The sequence below is a fragment of the Trichomycterus rosablanca genome, chromosome 10 (assembly GCF_030014385.1).
Source record: "Trichomycterus rosablanca isolate fTriRos1 chromosome 10, fTriRos1.hap1, whole genome shotgun sequence".
NCBI classification, from domain to species: Eukaryota; Metazoa; Chordata; class Actinopteri; order Siluriformes; family Trichomycteridae; genus Trichomycterus; species Trichomycterus rosablanca.
Genome location: NC_085997.1, coordinates 27,612,703 through 27,634,371, shown reverse-complemented (window position 1 = coordinate 27,634,371; position 21,669 = coordinate 27,612,703). Strand labels below are relative to the sequence as shown.

General features: G+C 40.1%; 1 protein-coding gene across 1 annotated transcript in view; it reads right to left on the bottom strand.

Moving 5' to 3' along the window:
• The window catches only part of nrg3b (neuregulin 3b), a 362,708-nt gene that overhangs the window by 131,123 nt on the left and 209,916 nt on the right, over positions 1-21,669 (bottom strand). The window contains exon 2 of the mRNA XM_063003063.1: positions 19,950-20,076. Within this exon, the coding sequence (XP_062859133.1) occupies positions 19,950-20,076 (127 nt within the window). The remainder of the gene's footprint in view (positions 1-19,949; positions 20,077-21,669) is intronic.

Below are 21,669 nucleotides of genomic sequence, written 5' to 3'. Positions count from 1 at the left end.
AAGTCAACTGTCAGTGGTATTATAACAAAGTGGAAGCGATTGGGAACTACAGCAACTCAGCCACCAAGTGGTAGACCACGTAAAATGACAGAGCGGGGTCAGCGGATGCTGAAACGCATAGTGTTCAGAGGTCGCCAACTTTCTGCAGAGTCAATCGCTACAGACCTCCAAACTTCATGTGGCCTTCAGATTAGCTCAAGAACAGTGTGTAGAGAGCTTGATGGAATGGGTTTCCATGGCCGAGCAGCTGCATCCATCACCAAGCGCAATGCAAAGCGTCGGATGCAGTGGTGTAAAGCATGCCGCCACTGGACCCTAGAGTAGTGGAGACGTGTTCTCTGGAGTGACGAATCACGCTTCTCCGTCTGGCAATCCGAGTGTGGGTTTGGCGGTTGCCAGGAGAACGGTACCTGTCTGACTGCATTGTGCCAAGTGTAAAGTTTGGTGGAGGGGGATAATGGTGTGGGGTTTGTTTTTAAGGAGTTGGGCTCGACCCCTTAGTTCCAGTAAAAGGAACTCTTAGCCAGGCCTTCTCATCCAAAATCAGTGTCTGACCTTACAAATGCGCTTCTGGAAGAATGGTCAAAAATTCCCATAAACACACTCCTAAACCTTGTGGAAAGCCTTCCCAGAAGAGTTGAAGCTGTTGTAGCTGCAAAGGGTGGGCCGACATTATATTAAACCGTATGGATTAAGAATGGGATGTCACTCAAATTCATATGTGTGTGAAGGCAGACGAGAGAATACTTTTGGCAATATAGTGTAGTTATAAAACAAGAGTTCCAACAATTAGCAAACTTGTAATTAAAAGCCTTAATAAAGTTAATAACAACATATTAGACTTAACTCTCACTGTTTCTCAGTCAGGCATGATGTTTTAGGTGGACACAAGTATTACTACACCAAGAAGTGGACTATAAAATGATTAATACTTCAGTTTCTGCCTTTTTAAGCCTCTCATTAGGTTTAACCATATGAACCCTGCCTTGTTATTCAGTTATTCATAGAATTATTCATCAACTATTATAAATTATTCAGCGCATATAGTAAAACGAACAGGAATGGTGTGTAGCTACTAATATTAGGAATGTAATTCCACAACAGCTGACAAATCTGGGGAATTGGGTCTCCGTTTCTCAGTTACTACTGTATTAACAAAAATGTTAATATCACCTCCTGTGCTTACATTAACCTTTCCTTAAAACACTTCTAAACGGAGCACCAGCAGGGTTATAATACCAGTGGATCGTGAGACCTGTGATATGATAATCACTCTCCCCAACTTGAAATTGCACATGGCTTACTGGAAGTATACTAGGCCCATCGTTCATACTGGTACTGTGCTCAGTTTTATCCTCCTGCAAACTAAGTAATCTAGTGGTCTCTCATGGTAACATACGTAACATTCCAGTTTAACACTTCAAACAGCAGATGAGGTATCCCATATAACAAAACCATTACATAGGCTCCCCAATTTAGATATTATACGTAGCAATGCTGAGAATTTAACATCACTCCTAAACACATGAGCCTGGGGACTCATTCTGTTAAGTAAACCAGAACATCTTTATTTGTCTGTGTACCGTACAACATTTACCTATTCTAAAATGGTATACACCCAATTAGTGCATTCCCAAAAGTGTCAGTATTACTCTGATAAACTGTAAAACATAGTATAAACTATCAAGGGTTTTTAATGCTAGTTGTATTTATTTCATTTATGGATTTTCTCCCTTTTTCTCCCAATTTTAGCATAGTCAATTAGTCTTCGCTGCTGGGGACCCCGATCGCATCCAAGGAGGGTATATTCGCCTGATACATGCTCCCTCTCATTTACATTTTCGGCATTTAGCAGACGCTTTTATCCACAGTGACTTACAGACTGACAGTATACAATCTAAGCAATTGAGGGTTAAGGGCCTTGCTCAAGAGCCGAACAGTGGCAACCTGGCAGTGGTGGGGCTTGAACCGGCAACCATTTGATTACTAGTCCAGTACCTTAACCACTAAGCTCCAACTGCCAAACTCTCACACATGCACAGTCCACTAACCCCTTCTTATTTGTACTGACCCATTCTCAAAGGCATATACACTCATCTCCATGTTCCTCTACTTCTGTACAGGCGCATCGGGCTAGTAACCAGGGTCCTTACACAGTGTCAAAAACCCTGCTGTTCCACCTGGGCGTCCCAAATGCAAACCTTCAGTTTGACCTTATAGAGTTTGTATGAAATACATGGGGCTGCTTTTAAATTCTACAAATGATGTGAAAAAAATCTGAGACTGAGGCTTTTCTATAAAGAATTGATTATTGACTGATAAGCCGCAATTAAATTTCCAATTTTGAAAGAATGATTAAATAAATGAATTCATTTCTCAGCCAGTCTGTAAATTAGCCCACAACAGAGGCCTATATTTTATACAAAACCAATCAAGTCACATTGTTTTATCTGCATTATTTTGTGTTATTGTTAAATTACTTACTATCAGGCGCCCAGGTGGTGCAGCAGGATATTCCGCTAGCACACCAGCGCCAAGATTCTGAACTCCTCTGTTCGAGACTTGGCGTTGCCACCGGTCGGCTGGGCGCCATCTGGCGGGCATGATTGGCAGTGCCTGCAGCAGACACGGACTATGTGGGTGGGGTCTTCAAACGCTGTGTAAGGACCCTGATTGGCAGATAGAGAGACGCCTGTGCAGAGTGCATAGGTGAAAAAGGGTTCCACTAAGGGCTGCGCGTGGGTCGGAGGAGGCGTGACCAGCAATATACCCACCTCGAATGCAATCAGGGATCCTTAGCAGTGGAGGACAAGAAAATAGGAGAAAATGCATAAATAAAATTTTACAAAAATAACTATCTTACCAATGCAATACTGTTACGGAGTAAAACGTTTCTCTAACTATCACATTATAACGCCTTTTTGTTCATTAGGAAGCAGAGGTAGTCGTTTCATAATTTAAGCCATAGATGGACAAAAAAAAAAAAAAAAAACAAGTTTGGCTGCATTCATACAAGCATTTAGAAACCAAATGATCTAGTTACAAATATGACTGCACTTTAAACGTTCAGTAGCAAACAGTGTCAAAAATTAAGCAAAATTAAAATTGTAGTTCAATGGCAAGCTGTCAAAACCGAGTCATTAAGCTGCACATTTGAGCAGACCAGGACATTTCATTAAAAACTCAATGATATAGTGATCATGGAGAAGTTCTGCTAGTTCTTGTCATTTTAAACCAGCATAATAGATAGATAGATAGATAGATAGATAGATAGATAGATAGATAGATAGATAGATAGATAGATAGATAGATAGATAGATAGATAGATAGATAGATAGATAGATAGATAGATAGATAGATAGATACTTTATTAATCCCAAAGGAAATTAAGGCCTCAGTAGCAAGTTACATACAGTAAATCAAAAGTCAAAAGTAATAGTACACACTACAGAGATTCACATTATACAAAGAAGTATCTGTATAATCACAACAACACTCAGACAACACACTACAACAACAGGACCTGAGGGTACATATGGAGGTGTTATTTAGGTTAACATTGTAAGGCTGGTATAGATATTAATATTGGCAGGGATAGATAATACTGGTATAGATAGATAATATTGCTGCGTGGCAGCAGTAAAATCATAATAAAAAAGTCATTGGAAGAGTGTGTGTGTTGGTAGGTCCTGCACAGTGGGTCGGGAAATGCTGGGCACAAGCTAGCATTACATTGTCAAAGAGCACATGTACTTATTCACTTACAGTACATCTAGGAGTAATTTAAAGGAGCAAATTAACCTTCTGCATATTTTTTGAAGGAATGAAGAAATCAGAGTAACTGAAAGACACATACGTGGTTAGGAAAGATGACAGAAATCCCAAACTCTTGTCTCCAGGACGGTGGGAGTGCATAACAACAACGACTGCAGTTTCACGGTGCACCCCAGATGCCTTTCAAGTTCAACAGTTTAAAGCGAGGGCTATGCACTGCATGCTGATATATTCACGGCCTCCTGAAGGCTGGACTTCACTGGGCTGTAAAATATGGACTTTAATGCTGGCTCTATCCACGACAGATCATGTCAGTGTGGTGCTGAGAAGTGGTGTGTCATTTACTCCTTATGACAATGATTCCACATGTATTTTTAAACAGTATAAAATATCTGACACTGAAAAGTTATATTTTACAATCACCCCAGTGATATAAAAAAATTGGTCCTTGCAATATACACTGAGCCATAACATTAAAACCACCTCCTTGTTTCTACACTTACTCTCCATTTTATCAGCTTCACTTACCATATAGGAGCACTTTGTAGTTCTACAATTACTGACTAGTCCATTTGTTTCTCTGCATGCTTTTTTAGCCTGCTTTCACCCTGTTCTTCAATAGTCAGGACCCCCACCGGACCACCACAGAGCAGGTTTTATTTAGGTGGTGGATCATTCTCAGCACTGCAGTTACAATGACATGGTGGTGGTGTGTTAGTGTGTGTTGTGCTGGTATGAGTGGATCAGACACAGCAGCGATGCTGGAGTTTTTAAATACAGTGTCCACTCACTGTCCACTCTATTAGACACTCCTACCTAGTTGGTCCACCTTGTAGATGTAAAGTCAGAGACGATCGCTCATCTATTGCTGCTGTTTAAATTGGTCATCTTCTAGACCTTCATCAGTGGTCACAGGACGCTGCCCATGAGACGCTGTTGGCTGGATATTTTTGGTTAGTGGACTATTCTCAGTCCAGCAGTGACATTGAAGTGTTTAAAAACTCCAGCAGCATTGCTGAGTCTGATCCACTCATACCAGCACAACACACACTAACACAGTGCTGAGAGTGATCCACCACCTAAATAATACCTGCTCGGTGGTGGTCCTGTGGGGGTCCTGACCATTGAAGAACAGGGAGAAAGCAGGTTAAATGTTATGGCTGATCGATGTGTGTGTGTATATATATATATACTGTATATGCCAATCTACCAAAAAATACATTGTTACAGAAGGGACAATTGCAGTCTTTACATTAGGTAATAAAAATACCTACCGTACTCTTCCTCACTAACACTTTATTTATCATTCATTAAAATGTTGTTTGTCTAGAGAACATTTAAAAAGCTCTCCCTTGAAGCATCCTCCAACTGCTTCATTGCATCGTTTAAATGTTTATGTTGGAAAGCTCCACTATTTCAGAACATAACAAATAGGCTGGGAAACAAGCTAACCCCAAGCTAGTTGTGGTTGAGAGATTGAGCCCAGAGGAGCCGTGAATAAGAAAACGTGATCTTATTGGCTCATATTTCTTCTGGTTTCTCCTGGTCTCTTTTCGAAAGAATCCTTGGTGGTTAATAACATTTTTAAAATGCTTTGGGATTATCTGAAGTTTTGTTCAGATTTAATAATGTTTCTATATAATAAAAAAGTTCTATATTAAATATTATTTATATTAAATTATTGTATAAATTTTTTTCTTTAAATCATGCTCCTGGCATCCAGTTAGACTGGCATGATTGACATGCCTTAGTTTTTTTTTTTGGCTTTTTTTTAGCAGTTCATCTGTGCAATGTGACTTTACAGAGCACTGTGTATTACATGTATGAAACAAAATAATAACAATAATATTAATAATAATAAAATAAAAACAAAAGCACACCTGGAAGACTACATTCCTGCTAAAAATTGAGCAATTTAATTTTTCTTTCATATGAACTTCACCACTTATACCAGTTCAACAATGTTAAACCAGTACAACCTTAAATCAGTATGTGTAACACAGGGTGGCACTGTAAAGCAGCTGGTTGACTTGGTGCAGCACAGCCACATGGGTCCTGAGGACTCTCGCCTCCAGCAAAAGCTGTCTATAAACAGTTTTTAATGTTCTCCCTGAGTCCACATGGTTCGGTCCTGATACTTTTGTGAAATAAAGACGATCTAATGGGTGTACTAGGTACAGCTGCATCTACAGGCTGGATGTAATGGTATGTTTTTACTGGCTTTAATGCTGCTGTGTGAGGACATTAACAAAACTAGCTATTTTACGGGCAACAGCCAATCAAATCAGTGTAATATAACCAAACATTATATATGCTTTGAGTCTCAGTAAAAAGTGTTGATAAAGCCTGCTCATTGGCTAATGGTACATTCACTTTGTCCACCTTCTTGTCACCTGTGAGGTGACAGTGCTACCCACTTAGCCACCGTGCCGTCCCAATTGGGTAATTGGATACGCTAAAGTCGGGAGAAAATGCATAAACAAAAAGTAAAATAAATAAATAAAGCTTTTAGAGATCTGGATTTATGTTACTAAAGACTTGTTAAATCGTTGCTTTGAACAATATATGGACAAAAGTATTCCTTTTTTTTTAATTAACAGCTCCAATAATAGCAGCTCCTATTGCAGATATTTTTAATTTATCCATACGCACCGCTGAAATACCAACTGATTGGAAGACAGCTATTGTATGCCCTGTTTTTAAAAATTGAGATCAAGCTGATCCAAATTGCTACAGACCAATTTCTATCTTACCTTGTATTTCTAAGGTCTGTGAAAAATTTGTCAGTAAGCAGTTACATGATTATCTTAACGAAAAGAAAATTTGATCTGGTGTACAGTCTGGTTTCCGACCAGGTTATGGGTGTGTCACTGCAGTTTTATATCTACATTGGATGCTAAGCAATATTGTGCTGCAATATTTATTGACTTAGCCAAAGCCTTTGATTCAGTTGACCACACCATCCTGATAAAAAGGTTGGGCAACATAGGGGTCACAGATCATTCCTTAGCCTGGTTTACAGACTATCTTTCTCTAAGGTCACAGATTGTGAAATTAGAAAATGTCTCTTCTCTCCCTCGTTGGGTTACTAATGGTGTCCCTCAAGGGTCAATACTAGGACCTACATTGTTTTCTGTATACATTAATAATATTCCCCTTGTTGCTGGAAATGCTCTCATTCACTTATATGCAGATGATACAATTCTGTATGCCTCCGGCTCTTCCCCTGACTGTGTACTGTCCTTGCTCCAAGATAGATTTCTCCAGGTTCAAAATTCTTTTGCCAACCTTAAATTGTCATTAAACATTTCTAAGACAAAGATTATGTGGTTTGACCGGAAGGGCAAGTTACCTGAACCCATTTTTAAGTTCACTACCAGGGAAGGAGCCATCTTGGAACAAGTTACAAAGATATTAGATACAAATATTTAGGTATCTGGTTAGACAGTTCATTGTCCTTTTCGCACCATATTACTCAGTTACAATCAAAAGTCAAGGCCAAACTTGGTTTCCTGTACAGAAATCGTTCTTCCTTCACTCGTGCTGCTAAACTCACTCTTGTTCAGATGACTATACTTCCTATGTTTGACTATGGAGATACAGTCTACCGAGTGGCAGGCAAAAACACCCTTCAGAAGCTTGATGCCCTGTACCATTCAGCTCTCCGATTTCTTACAAATGCTCATTTTAGAACTCATCATTGTTCTCTTTACACTTTGGTTAATTGGCCTTCTTTACACACTCGTCGCAGTATACATTGGTTTACACTCATCTACAAAACTCTCCTTGGTCAAACACCACCTTATCTACAAAACCTGATACAGCCAGTGTCTGTTACATATAACACCAGGTCATCTAGCATCATTCAACTAAACATTTCCAAAACATACACTGCCTTTGGCTCTTCATCATTTCAGTTATCTGCTGCTAGAGATTGGAACACACTCCAGAAAACTTTAAAACTACAGGTTTTTATCCCAATCTCAAAATTTAAGAACAGCATTAGGAATATTTTTACTAATACATGTACTTGTTTTACTATGAATTGACTGTTTTACTATTATGATTATAATTTTTGTTTCGTTTTTTCCTTCTTTTCCCCCTGTTGATGATGTTGTACTCCCTTTTCCTCAAGTAGACTCGTCTACTTGCCAGGCTGTTATTGTAAATAAGAATGTGTTCTTAATGACTTGCCTGGTTAAATTAAAGGTTAAAAAAAAAAAAAAAAAAAGTGGCCACCTAAGCATGAGGTTGTTTGACATGACACAGGCATTAATATAGAAGTCAAAAGTGCATGTTACATAAGATGCCATCCAATTACATGTACAGTTTTGCATTTAGAAAATGCTTTTATCCATGGCGACTTACAATTATAAGTGAATACTAAGCAAGTAAAAATTAAAAGCTATGATCAGGGGCCCAACAGTGGCAAACTGGGGGTGGGGCTTCAACTAGCAACTTTCAAATCACTAGTCCAGCACCTTAAGCACTGAGCTATCACTGCTCACTATATTAAATCCATTGGCTGGTGACTGTTAGGCTGCTAGATTTCCTGCTGTCTTGTCTACACCACTGCATTTAGCCTGTAGTGCTCCAATAATACTGAACAAATAGGGGCCCTTTAGTGATGGGGCCACTGGCAGTTGCTTGTCTTGCTTGTCTAGTAGTCGAAACTCTGGCTATGTGGCCGGATTTAATCATGCATTCATTCACTGTCTGTTTTACCACCACTTTGACCCGTTCAGGGTGGCGATGGGTCCAATTTACAGTGCGAAAGGTAGGAAATACCCTGGACAGGTTACCAGTCCATCACAAGGATAACACACACACACCAACACTCACACCTAGGGCAATTTTAGCATTTTCAATGAACCTGACTGCATGTCTTTGGACTGTGGGAGGAAACCGGAGCAGCCAGAGTAAAACTTGGACCCAGATTGGTCCATCTGGGAATCGAATCCAGGACCTTATTGCTGTGCGGTGAAGTGCCACCGTGTTCTCAGATATATTCAGTACGATCATATTAATTGATACAAAGCTAATGTTTAGTTTTGAGCTCTTAAACCAGCCCTCCACATCTTGGAGCAGCTCTTGAAGGCCTCGTTCTCGAGTGCTGAGCTGTGTGATTACTGGACATTTATTCGTCTTTTCTTCATTGTTAGTGCACTTAGTATGATTAATTATGTCAAGCTTTCTTTCTGACAACTTGCCTCACACAAGGGAGAAATAGAAATGCCCCCTCCTCCTTCGCTCTGTCTCTTCCTATCTTTTTCTCTCTAACTCATCTCCCGTCCATTCAAATTCAATTCAAGGAGCACTCCATCTGCCATCATGGCTGCCGTACAACAACAACAACAGCCGTAGCACCAGCAGCAAAATAGACACACATAAATAACGTGGCTTACAGAGAAACGGCTCAGGACTGGTTTAGCAATGTCACATGTAATGGTTTTTGACAGTAAGGCATGGCTACTTGGTAGATTTTGGTCTGGCATGGTGGTTTTTTTTCCCTATTTTCTAACCATAGTGCATCACTGGGAATGGTTAGAGAGTGAGCATGTGTATATTTGCTATGCAGATCATAGCAAAGCTGGATAATATGCATATTCCCTTGACTGAACTAAATGAATACTGATTTACAGAGTGGAGCAGGCTAAGGGCAGTGTGTATCCAGATTTATTACATTTTCTACCACTTATCATTCATTCATTTGTCTCTAGTAGGAGCTTTATCCTGATCAGGGTCACTGTGGAATCACTGGATGCCAGGCATGAACATACCCTGGACAGGCCACCAGTTCATCACAGTGTATTTACTTACTCACTCATTTAATTTCAGAAGTAGGAAATCTGTCCTAATTTTTGAAAATATAAATCCTTATACATAACGTCTGTTCAAACATCTGAGTCTCTTAGTGGCTTCAAAGGACGATTAAATACCCACCTCTTTACCAAGCACTTAAGCTGAGAACTAACATGCATTATCTTCTATTGCATCTTATTCATATATAATAAATACACAGATCAGCCATAACATTAAAACCACCTCCTTGTTTCTACACTCCACTTACCATATAGAAGCACTTTGTAGTTCTACAGTTACTGACTGTAGTCCATATATTTCTCTGCATGCTTTGTTAGCCTCCTTTCATGCTGTTCTTCAATGGTCAGGCCCCCCCAGGACCACCACATTTGGGTGGTGGATGATTCTCAGCACTGCAGTGACACTGACATGGTGGTGGTGTGTTAGTGTGTGTTGTGCTGGTATGAGTGGATCAGACACAGCAGCGCTGATGGAGTTTATAATATTATTACTAATAATAATAAGAAGAAGTATTTAATATGTTTAATACTACTACTAATAATAATAGTATTAATAAAATCATAATAATAATAACATAATTAATTACAAAAAAAATTATTACAAAATTATCAATGCTGGTTTTGAAACAGGATGTCCAACAAGCTCACTGTCAACAGTCCACAAACTTAATGAAAATTAAGTGGTAAATTAGTTATTGCAACAACAACAATAATAATAATTTCATGTTTAACACTGCTTTATCATGGTCATGGTTGTGGTGGATCATTGGGCGTAATGCAGTAACATACCCCAGACAGGACACCAATAAATTGTGAGTCCTCTGGCAATCAATCTTCCCCATCCCATCCTTATCAGACATAGCAAGTCATGTCTGTATGTAGACATCTGGCTGGTGAATAGCACTGCTGGGGATCTGAACCTTGGATCCACTGTGACGTCCAAGCAACCATAATAATAACAATAATAATAATAATAATAATAATATTGATATTAACAATAATAATAATAATAATGGTATTAATAAAAATAATAATAATAATAGTGATATTAATAATAATAATAATAATATTAATATTAATAATAATAATAATAATATAATATTAATGACAATAATAATAATAATGATAATAATAATAATAGCAATAATAATAATAATAACAATAATAATAATAATAATAATAATGATAGTAATAATAATAATAATAATAATAATAATAATAATAATGGTATTAATAATAATAATAATAATATAATAATAATAATAAAACAGACTGACTTCTTCCCCTAAAGTGTAGCAATTTTAATAATATAATACCACAGTCTTACACACAGTTGTAAGTAGTCTTAGTCAAAAATCACTTTTAACATGATTAATTCTAAGACGCTTGATGTATATGAGACCTGCTTCGGCTTTTAGTACAGCATCAGTTTACCACAGAGAGACTCACCCTCGTATTCCTCTCATTCACTCTCAGTACAGAGCTCCTGACATGAAACCGTACGTTCGTTCAAACAGACAGAGCCGTCTGTGTTTAAACAGCCATGCTGTAATTACACAGGCCTGCTCTGTACTGTCCACCGGGTAGGTAATCCAGTTATACACCCAGAATAAAAAACCCACAGATGTTCTTCACCCACACATGCTGAGAGCTGCTAGGAAGGACCAGACCTTCAGGCACACTGTTGCTATTCACATGTAGCTTGCAGGAGCACAGCTGCCCAGCGTGACGTTCAGCAGATGATACAATCTGACTTTTCCATGTGGATTCTGTGTGCTATGATACAGTCAGACTGCAGTGTGTTGCTTCAGATTGTGTCAGATATTTCTGTAATAGGTTTTGTTTCAGACGTTTGTTATGAGTCAAACTAAATTGCATTATTCTGTGCTGCCTGAGGTGTTATTATTCACAGATGTGTAATTATTATTCATTTGCTTCTGTGTATAAATAATCACATTAATATTTATGGCCTGTGATGCAAGAAATTGCAACTGTAAAAACTTGTTGCATTCATGCATATTTTATATTTATATTTTTATAAACATAAAGCATATATATAATATACTCTTGGATTGCCCATCTATGGCCCATAGATAGACACATCACATGGTAAAAAAGAATCTGGGTATGATATCACATTTCAGTGGTATTACAAATCTAAGGCCATAAATATGTATATGGGGTCTGTCTGAAAACCTAGTGAGCTCTCTACATAGATATAGACAGCATGTTGGTGTGTGTCTGAAAGCCTTGTGAGCTGCCTTGCTGCCCCACCTGGGCAGCTGCCTAAGTAAAGAGAATTTTAATGAGACATCTAACTTATAAAGGTTGTTGTAGCCTAGTTGTTAAGGTACTGGACTACTAAGCAGAACATTGCTGGTTCAAACCCCACCACTGCCAAGTTGCCACTGTTGGGCTCTTGAGCAAGGCCCTTAAATCTCAATTGCTTAGACTGTATAAGACTGTATAAAGTAGCTTTGGATAAAAGAGTCTGCTAAATGTTGAAAATGTAAATGTAAGGCAGATTATTTAGATGCACTACTTAGACAACAATTACGGCACAACCCGCTACCATCCCGATAACATCTCCCTCTGTGTATCGAAAACGGTTAAATTGTCACTAATGAACAAGAATTAGCAAATAAATGATACTTGTACACCTTTATACAAATTAAAAAATCAATGAAAAAAGCGCCCTAGCACACCAGTGCTGAGATTCTGAACTCCTCAGTTTGAAACACGGCGTTGCCACTGGTCGGCGGGGCACCATAATTGGTAGTGCCTGCAGCAGACACAGTTCTGCTAGGGCGGGATGACCGGACTATGTGGGTGGGGTCTTCAAACATAACTGGCAGTGCCTGCGGCAGACACAGTTCTGCTAGGGCAGGATGCCGGACTATGTGGGTGGGGTCTTCAAACATAACTGGCAGTGCCTGTGGCAGACACAGTTCTGCTAGGGCGGGATGCCGGACTATGCGGGTGGGGTCTTCAAACATAACTGGCAGTGCCTGCAGCAGACACAGTTCTGCTAGGGCGGGATGCCGGACTATGTGGGTGGGGTCTTCAGACATAACTGGCAGTGCCTGCAGCAGACACAGTTCTGCTAGGGTGGGATGACCGGACTATGTGCGTGGGATCTTCAAACATAACTGGCAGTGCCTGCAGCAGACACAGTTCTGCTAGTGCGGGATGACCGGACTATGTGGGTGGGGTCTTCAAACATAACTGGCAGTGCCTGCGGCAGACACAGTTCTGATAGGGCGGGATGACCGGACTATGTGGGTGGGGTCTTCAGACATAACTGGCAGTGCCTGCAGCAGACGCAGTTCTGCTAGGGCGGGATGCCGGACTATGTGGGTGGGGTCTTCAAACATAACTGGCAGTGCCTGCAGCAGACACAGTTCTGCTAGTGCGGGATGCCGGACTATGTGGGTGGGGTCTTCAGACATAACTGGCAGTGCCTGCAGCAGACACAGTTCTGCTAGGGTTTAATGACCGGACTATGTGGGTGGGATCTTCAAACATAACTGGCAGTGCCTGCAGCAGACACAGTTCTGCTAGGGCGGGATGACCGGACTATGTGGGTGGGGTCTTCAAACATAACTGGCAGTGCCTGCGGCAGACACAGTTCTGATAGGGCGGGATGACTGGACTATGTGGGTGGGGTCTTCAAACGCTGTGTAAGGACCCTACTGGCAGAAACAGAGGCGCCTGTGCAGAGTGCATAGGTGAAAAAGGGTTCCGCTAAGGGCTGCACACGGGTCGGAGGAGTTGTGAGCAGCAATATATCCACCTGGACTGCAATCAGGGATCCCCCAGCAGCAGAAGACAAATTGACTATGCTAAATTGGGAGAAAATGCATAAACAAATATTTAAAAAATCAATGAAAATGTATTGAAATTTAAAAAGAACTGCGTTCGTTGTAATTTTTTGTAAGAAAAGTTGTGCCACACTGAATGCTGGGATTGCCGTCACTGCTAAGGAAGCATCGGACGTTCCCTTGTTATTTAGTCAGATTACCGTTTAGACTTAAGGCACCCCAGTGGGCAGCATTTTAATGTAACTAAGAATTCGGACAGCCTTCTTGGGAGCGTGTGTATGATGACGAAAAATGTGTCTATGTAGAGAGCTCACTAGGTTTTCAGACAGACCCTATAGTTTTATGTATGTAGAATTCTCCTGACATCTATCAAACCCAGATCAGACCATTAGGCTTTCAAATAAATAAATAAATAAATAGATACATAAATAATTAGATTTAGATAGTGTGTTTTTACTACTCCGTGTTCCACTGGCAGTGTGCTTTACACTATTCCAGACAGCTTTGTGCATTGTTCACAGTGTGCTTAGGTACGTGTGTGTGCCTGCTAAGCCATACAAGCCATTATCGTACAGGTAACTGGTAGTAAGCACATAACAAAAGAAAGACACGTGCTGAACAGTTGTGTCGTGACCTTCGTTGCTAACAATGACCAAGTTGTTGTTGCTCCTAGCCATTTTAACTCCACGATAACAAAGAGGTGCTCTTGTAGGCTGGACGTTTCATTAACTAGGTTGTTTATTAAACTGCCATCATATGACAATGTCGAGTTTAAAGTCACAGCTCTTCATTACAGCTCATTCTATAGCCAGTATTTGACTAAGGAGATTGCACGCCTGATGCTTGATTTTATGCACCTGTAATATATGAAGCGGAACTAGCCAAACCCAATTAGTGGGGTATCCAACTACTCTTGGCCAAGTGGTAGATTTTGTGCAGTAGGGAGAAACGAGATAAGAAGAGACAGCAGCTGTGATTCACAGTCTATTGTGATATGACAGCCAAGTGGCTATATAATTTTTGGAGAGGAGAAAGAGTGGAAGTCATCATCATTAAAATTATTCGTTTATTTACTTTTTCACACTTAATTTTGTTAATGCTCATACCTTTTCCTCCTAAAACCTTGCTGTGCACTTTGCATCAATTTCATGTCAACAGGTGATTGTAATCATGGTTTGGTACAAAAGCAGCATCCAGGAAAGGCTAAGTCTTTGATGAGCAAAGATGGCCAGATGATCTCCAGTTTGTCAACAAATGCGTAGAAATTGTTCAAATGTTTAAAAACAATGAACCTCAAAGAAAGACTGGAAGGGATTTGCATATTTCTCCCTCCACAGTGCATAATATCATTCAACGATTCAAGGCATCAGGAGGAATTTCAGTGCGTACAGGCCAAGGGCGCAAGCTTAAGCTGAACGCCCGTGATCTTCGATCCCTCAGACGGCACTGCATCAAGAACCTCCACTCAACAATAGCTGATATAACCACATGGGTGAGCGATTACTTTAGCAAACCTTTGTCAAGCACTACAATACAGAGTTACATGCACAAATGCCACTTAAATACTTTACTATACAAAAAAGAAGCCTTATGTTAACCATGTCCAGAAGCGGCATCAACTTCTCTGGGCTCGGAGGCATCTAGGATGGACCATCACACAGTGGAAACATGTATTGTGGTCAGATGAATCAGTATTCCAGGTCTTTTTTGAAAAAAATGGACGCTGTGTGCTTCGGACCAAAGACGAAAAGGACCATCCAGACTGTTATCAGAAACAAGTCCAAAAGCCAGGGTCTGTCATGGTATGGGGCTGTGTCAGTGCCCTTGGCAAAAGTCATTTACACTTCTGTGATGGCAGCATTAATGCAGAAAAGTACATTGAGAGCTTAGAGCAACATGTGCTGCCTTCAAGACGTCGTCTTTTCCAGGGACGTCCATGCATTTTTCAACAAGACAATGCAAAATCACATGCTGCACACATTACAAAGGCATGGCTGCAGAAGAAGAGGGTACGGGTACTGGACTGGCCTGCCTGCAGTCCTGACCTGTCCCCAATTAGACGACCCTGTACTGTTGCACATCTGAAGACGTGTTTGTAGGAAGAACGAGACAAAATAAAAGCTGAAGCACTAAATCACTTGGTATCCTCGGTGCCAAAACGTCTTTTAAGTGTGGTGAAAAGGAATAGCAACATTACAAAGTGGTAAATGCTTTACTGTCCCAACTTTTGGAATGTGTTGCAGGCCTGAAATGCAGGAATGGATGTTTATTAATAAATGAAATGAATTTGAGCAGATAAAACATAAAATATCTCAGGTTCATCCTGTCTGCAAGTAAATGTAAGAAATGTAAGTCCACCCTTCACCGCTGACTGAGGACGCCTCTCAACTGACATACGTACGGCACGTACAGACAGTACAGACTGCATTTTTCACCTGCACGAGTCGAGTTCATACACCAACGGGCACTGTGTACGGAGGGCCACACCTCCATCAGCATTATTCCTCAGCCAGCAGGGGCCACAGTTGCACCAGTTATGAGGACCTTTGATCCGACTTTTTACCCCTAACCCTGAACAACAGCCAATTGTTGTTCATGCAGCTGCCCAACCAAGTCGGAAGGCAGAGCTGAGATTCGATACGATGTACAGTATGTTCCAACTCTGGTGCGCTAGTGTACTTTACCGCTGCGCCACCTGAGCGGCCCGGGGTTGTAGTTTAACCTTATGAGATTCTGTGTAGCAAAATAGTGTTGATTTGTTACACAGGTTTGAGTATAGTAAAGTCACACACGGAATAGTAGGTATGGCTGTTCTTATATTCAATGAATAATATTTAAAGTAAACATGGCCAATTGCTTTAACTGTCTGTTTTGTATATTTAAGAGTATAAGAGAACAGAATGAAATAACTGGCACAGTATTGTACACAAGAACTTGTGTGATAAAGCAATTATTTGTAAAGAGGCTCATTCAAATGATTTATTTATTTACTTTTAATTCGTTAATACACCTAAAACCTTGCAGTGCGCTTAGCATCAGTTCCTTAATTACTTGCCTATATGGTTGCAGTTTATCCCTGTGAGATTCTGTGCAGCAGAAAAGTGTTTATTCGTTAAGCGCTGTTGTCTGTCTTCCCACACGCTTAAGTGTTCTCCTCCCTCTTAACACATCCACACGTTTCCACGAAATCTAATTACTTTAAGGGAAGAACAAAATGATTGTCTCTTAAAAAGCATGACGTTTATTTAAACCTTTGTTGATTCTTTAAAAATAGTTTGGACCTTATTATTAACCCAGTCAGGCAAAAAAACTAAAATAGTAACGAACTAATTTACCAAAAATTGCTTTCAAATTGCACGCAGTCATCCTATTTTAATAGTGGTCAAAGGTTTTCCTCATCCACTATATTGTCCTCTATATTGAATGTGTGTGTAAAGAGAATTTATCTGAAATAGCCATAGTGCTCTATAGCTCTAATGCAGTGGTGAGTGCTTATGACCATGCCTATAAAGAACACCCCGTAAAGATGACAAGCAGACAGCCGTGAGTGATAGTTTAAACTACTGTAAATGTGTGCTTTAACGACAGCTGAAGTGGATATTGACTGGCTGAGTCTTGCACTTAAGGCCTAAGGTAGCACAGGCTAGTCTGAAAGTCTTCGATAGCATTACTATCTTTCACTGATAAAAGCTCTACACAGTTCTGTTAGTATAAACACACACCGATCAGCCATAACATTAAAACCACCTCCTTGTGGGATCAGCTCCACTTACCATATAGAAGCACTTTCTAGTTCTACAATTACTGACTGTAGTCCATCTGTTTCTCTGCATGCTTTGTTAGCCTCCTTTCATGCTGTTCTTCAGTGGTCAGCACCCCCACAGGACCACCACAGAGCAGGTATTATTTAGATAGTGGATCATTCTCAGCACTGCAGTGACACTGACATGGTGGTGGTGTGTTAGTGTGTGTTGTGCTGGTATGAGTGGATCAGACACAGCAGAACTGCTGGAGTTTTTAAATCCCGTGTCCACTCACTGTCCACTTTGTTAGACACTCCTACCTAGTTGGATTCACCTTGTAGATGTAAAGTCAGACACCATCGCTCATCTATTGCTGCTGTTTGAGTTGGTCATATTCTAGCCCCTCATCAGTGGCCACAGGACGCTGCCCACAGGACACTGTTGGCTGGATATTTTTGGTTGGTGGACTATTCTCTGTCCAGCAGTGACAGTGAGGTATTTAAAAACTCCATCAGCGCCGCTGTGTCTGATCCACTCATACCAGCACAACACACACTAACACACCACCACGATAATGTCAGTGTCACTGCAGTGCTGAGAATGATCCACCACACAAATAATACCTGCTCTGTAGTGGTCCTGACCATTAAAGAACAGTATGAAAGGGGGCTAACAAAGCATGCAGAGAAACAGATGGACTAGATGGACAATTAGTAATTGTAGAACTACAAAGTGCTTCTATATGGTAAGTGGAGCTGATAAAATGGACAGTGAGTGTAGAAACAATGAAGTGGTTTTAATGTTATTGCTGATTGGTGTAGCTCTGTGAGTGCTAAATGAAGCTTCATGTGGAAAAAAAACATGGCTCCTAGTGTTGGCTTTTCCTGCCTCTAATGAGCATCTGTATGGATATACCTCAGCTGTCTTATCCATCTTTGACTCCAGGGAGTGACACAAGAACATTTCAGAACAGTGAAAACATTCTAAAGGATCTGGGGTTATTTCTTGCAGTCCCTCTTTTTTTGTAGATCTGCTCCATAATTACAAACTCCAGCACAGCACATGAGCAAAATTCCTGGCTTTAAAAATAACTATCACAGAAAAACATCAATCATGGAGCAGGTTACAATTCAGTCTATGGCTGACTCTTTTTTGGTAGCAATCTTATGTCACTTCTTCTAATGTTACTGAAAAACCTTAAAACCCTCCTCATGCATTCTCAGCTATCTCTCTTCATCTGTTTCATACCTCTTAATTCTAATATCAAGCTGAAGGGGAACTGTCAGTACACTAACGATATTCTAAAAATAATACAATATATATAATGATATAATAAGGAATAAATTCTAATTTTCTTGTACTCATAATTTAACAAGTAATGAATAGAAATAGAAGCAAATAAATCCCTCATACTTGTCTATTCAATTTGTGCTGGAATGTGATGGGTTAGATTAATGAAACCCCTTTACTGTCTCTCTGTAAAAACAACGTTGGTCCAGCTATACATTCTCAGCAAACTTGGCAATAGCTTTTGATATGAAAGAAAAATTTCACATAAAAATTTATAGCACATCTTCCTTCTAAATGGGTGGGATTTTTAGCGCTAACTTACTTAAGTTATGCTCGCTGTGGGAACACAAGTGTAAAAAAGGATGGTTAATAGCAATAGATAGTTAGATAGTGGTGACAGTTATTATTAAATGGTAGATGAATGGATGGATTGGGTTTGGATGAATAGATGGTTGAATGGAAGCATTTGGATAGATGGGTGGGGATGGATGGATAAATGGATGGATGGGGATGGATGGATGGGTCAGTGGGTGGGTTTGGATGAATGGATGGACAGATAGATGGATGGGTGGGGGCTTTGGATGAATGTATGGATGGATGGTTGGGTTTGGATTAATAAGTGGATGAACGGATGGATGGGTCAGTGGGTGGGTTTGAATGGATGGATGTATTTGGAAATATGGATGGGTGGGTGGATAGAATGGATGAATGGGTGGGTGGATAGATGGATGGGTGGGTGTCTCTGGATGAATGGATGGATGAATGGATGGGTGTCTCTGGATGGATGGATAGATGGGTGTCTCTGGATGGGTAGGTGGGTGTATGTTTGGATGAATAGATGGTTAAATGGGTGGATTTAGATAGATGGGTGGATGGGTGGGGATGGATGGATGGATGGGTATGAATGGATGGGTTTGGATGGATGGATGTGGATGGATTTGAATGGATGGATTTGGGTAGATGGATGAATGGATGGATGGGTCGGTGGATGGTAAGATGGAAGGATGGGTTTGGATGGATGGGTCGGTTGGTGGTAGGATGAAAGGATGGGTTTGGATGGATGGGTGGATGGATGGGTGGGTCGGTGGTTAGCTTTGGATGGATGACCGGATGGATGACTGGGTGGGTGGGTGGAAATAAAAGAATATGGTAATTGTGGCTGTTATTATATTCAATGAACAATATTTAAAGTAAACAAAGACAATTGCTTTAACTGTCTGTTTTGTTTATTCAAAGTATAAGATAACAGAATGAAAGAACGGGCACCATATTGTATGGAAACACTTGAAGTAATTATTTGTAAGCAGAATTTGCATTTTTTTAAGCAAAACCTCATCCAGAGTGCAAGCAAACCACACCAAAGCCTCAGATAAAGGCCCACCCTGCATGCTATTAGGTCCAGCCACCAGACAGGGCTTCTGTTTTTCTCATGACTATGACATAATAAAATCAAAACCAACTCACCAGGAGAGAAACGAGAAAAAAAGTGTGAGTCTTACCTGCAGTGTCTGTGCACCCCTGCCACAGTCTCGATAATGAAGCACTCTCCTTCGTTCAGACAGAAGGCCAGCTCTTGGCTATCCTGGCAACGCTTGAAGATCTCAGAGGGGACGGTTGGAGTTGCAACTACATGTAAAACAGAAAAAAAACAAATCAGTACAAATGTGGATACTTCTACATCAGACAATTTCAGACAAAAACTTTCAGAATAAGATAAATTCTGCAACAGTTACAGAAGTCTTTTAAAAAATAAGTAAAAGAACGAACAAAATGTTATATTCAAGAAATACACAAAATAAAAACAAAGCATAAGCTGCAGCCCGAAGCTGGGACCCGAGAATAGAAAAGACAGACATTCTCATTCAGAGCAGATGCACTGCACTGCACGCCACGCAATAACCAGAAAACACAGAAAACAAAGTCACAGACTCAAGTAGAAACAAACAAAAATTTGTACGCAACCCATTGCAGCTTCTCGATCCATTACCAAGCTGCAACCCAAATGCACACTAAAGGAACCCAGCAATAAACACTAGAACACCGCCACCTCGCCATCACACATGGACCAAAACACGAGACCAGATTGGACACCTGAGACAGATACACACAGGAACAACCTCACAGTTACTGGCTGAGCCTCCCAGGAAACCGGAATAAAATACTGCCAGCAACATCAGGCAGATCATGACATCTGACCTTCAGCCAGGAATATAAACCAGGACTAACAAAGAAGTCTAAAAACAAAACAACTGCTGGTCAGTATGGGTACAGCAGGCAGGCACTTTACAAATAAAGTTACACTGTGGTTGATTTACAAGTGGAAATTCTTTCACCGTCTGCATTTTTGCACTATGTATAAATCACTCAGATTGTACTGTAGTCGTAATAGGTAACACATTTCAACTGAACCCTCTGTCATAACTAACATATGAATGTCATAATCCCATCATGCTAAATGTCATATGCTGTCGTACACCATATAACATGTAACTGTTGATGTCAGGTATTTTACCAATGATATGTTACCAAGACATGTAATAGTCATGACAGGTTTTATTATATAACACATACACTTTTATGAAAGCTGTTACGGAAATTACAGATAACAGTTACATAGCACTGTTATAATACCTAATATGATCACTCATAAAAACATATGACATCTGTCATGAGGTGCAGCTCTACGTCTTTTTTCTTGCTGTTTATGGAAACCATGTTTTAACCTCAAAGAAACTTAGAAGAAAAAAATTTACATTTATGAAGTCTTTTTCAACAATAGAAATAAGAAGAAAGAAGGCCTTCATTTGTCATATATACATATACACATGTACAGTACAATGAAATTCTTTTTTCACATATCCCAGCTTGTTTGGAAGCTGGGGTCAGAGCGCAGGGTCAGCTATTGTACGGCACCCTTGGAGCATACATGGCAGAGCTGGGATTTGAACCCAAAATCTCCTGATTGATAGTCCAAAGCTCTATCCACTGGGTTTCCACTGTCACCAATAATAATAATAATAATAATAATAATAATTATAATAATAATAAGAAGAATTGTAAATAAATAAATTCATCTCAGCAGAGACCGAGAGTGAGAGCCTTAAAGACTCGGACCAACCACCACCTCCACACGCTTCTTTCCCCAGGCCATCAGCATACTTAACAAGGACTATTACCACATCCCTCCACTTTAACAGAATGCACATGGATTTTATCATA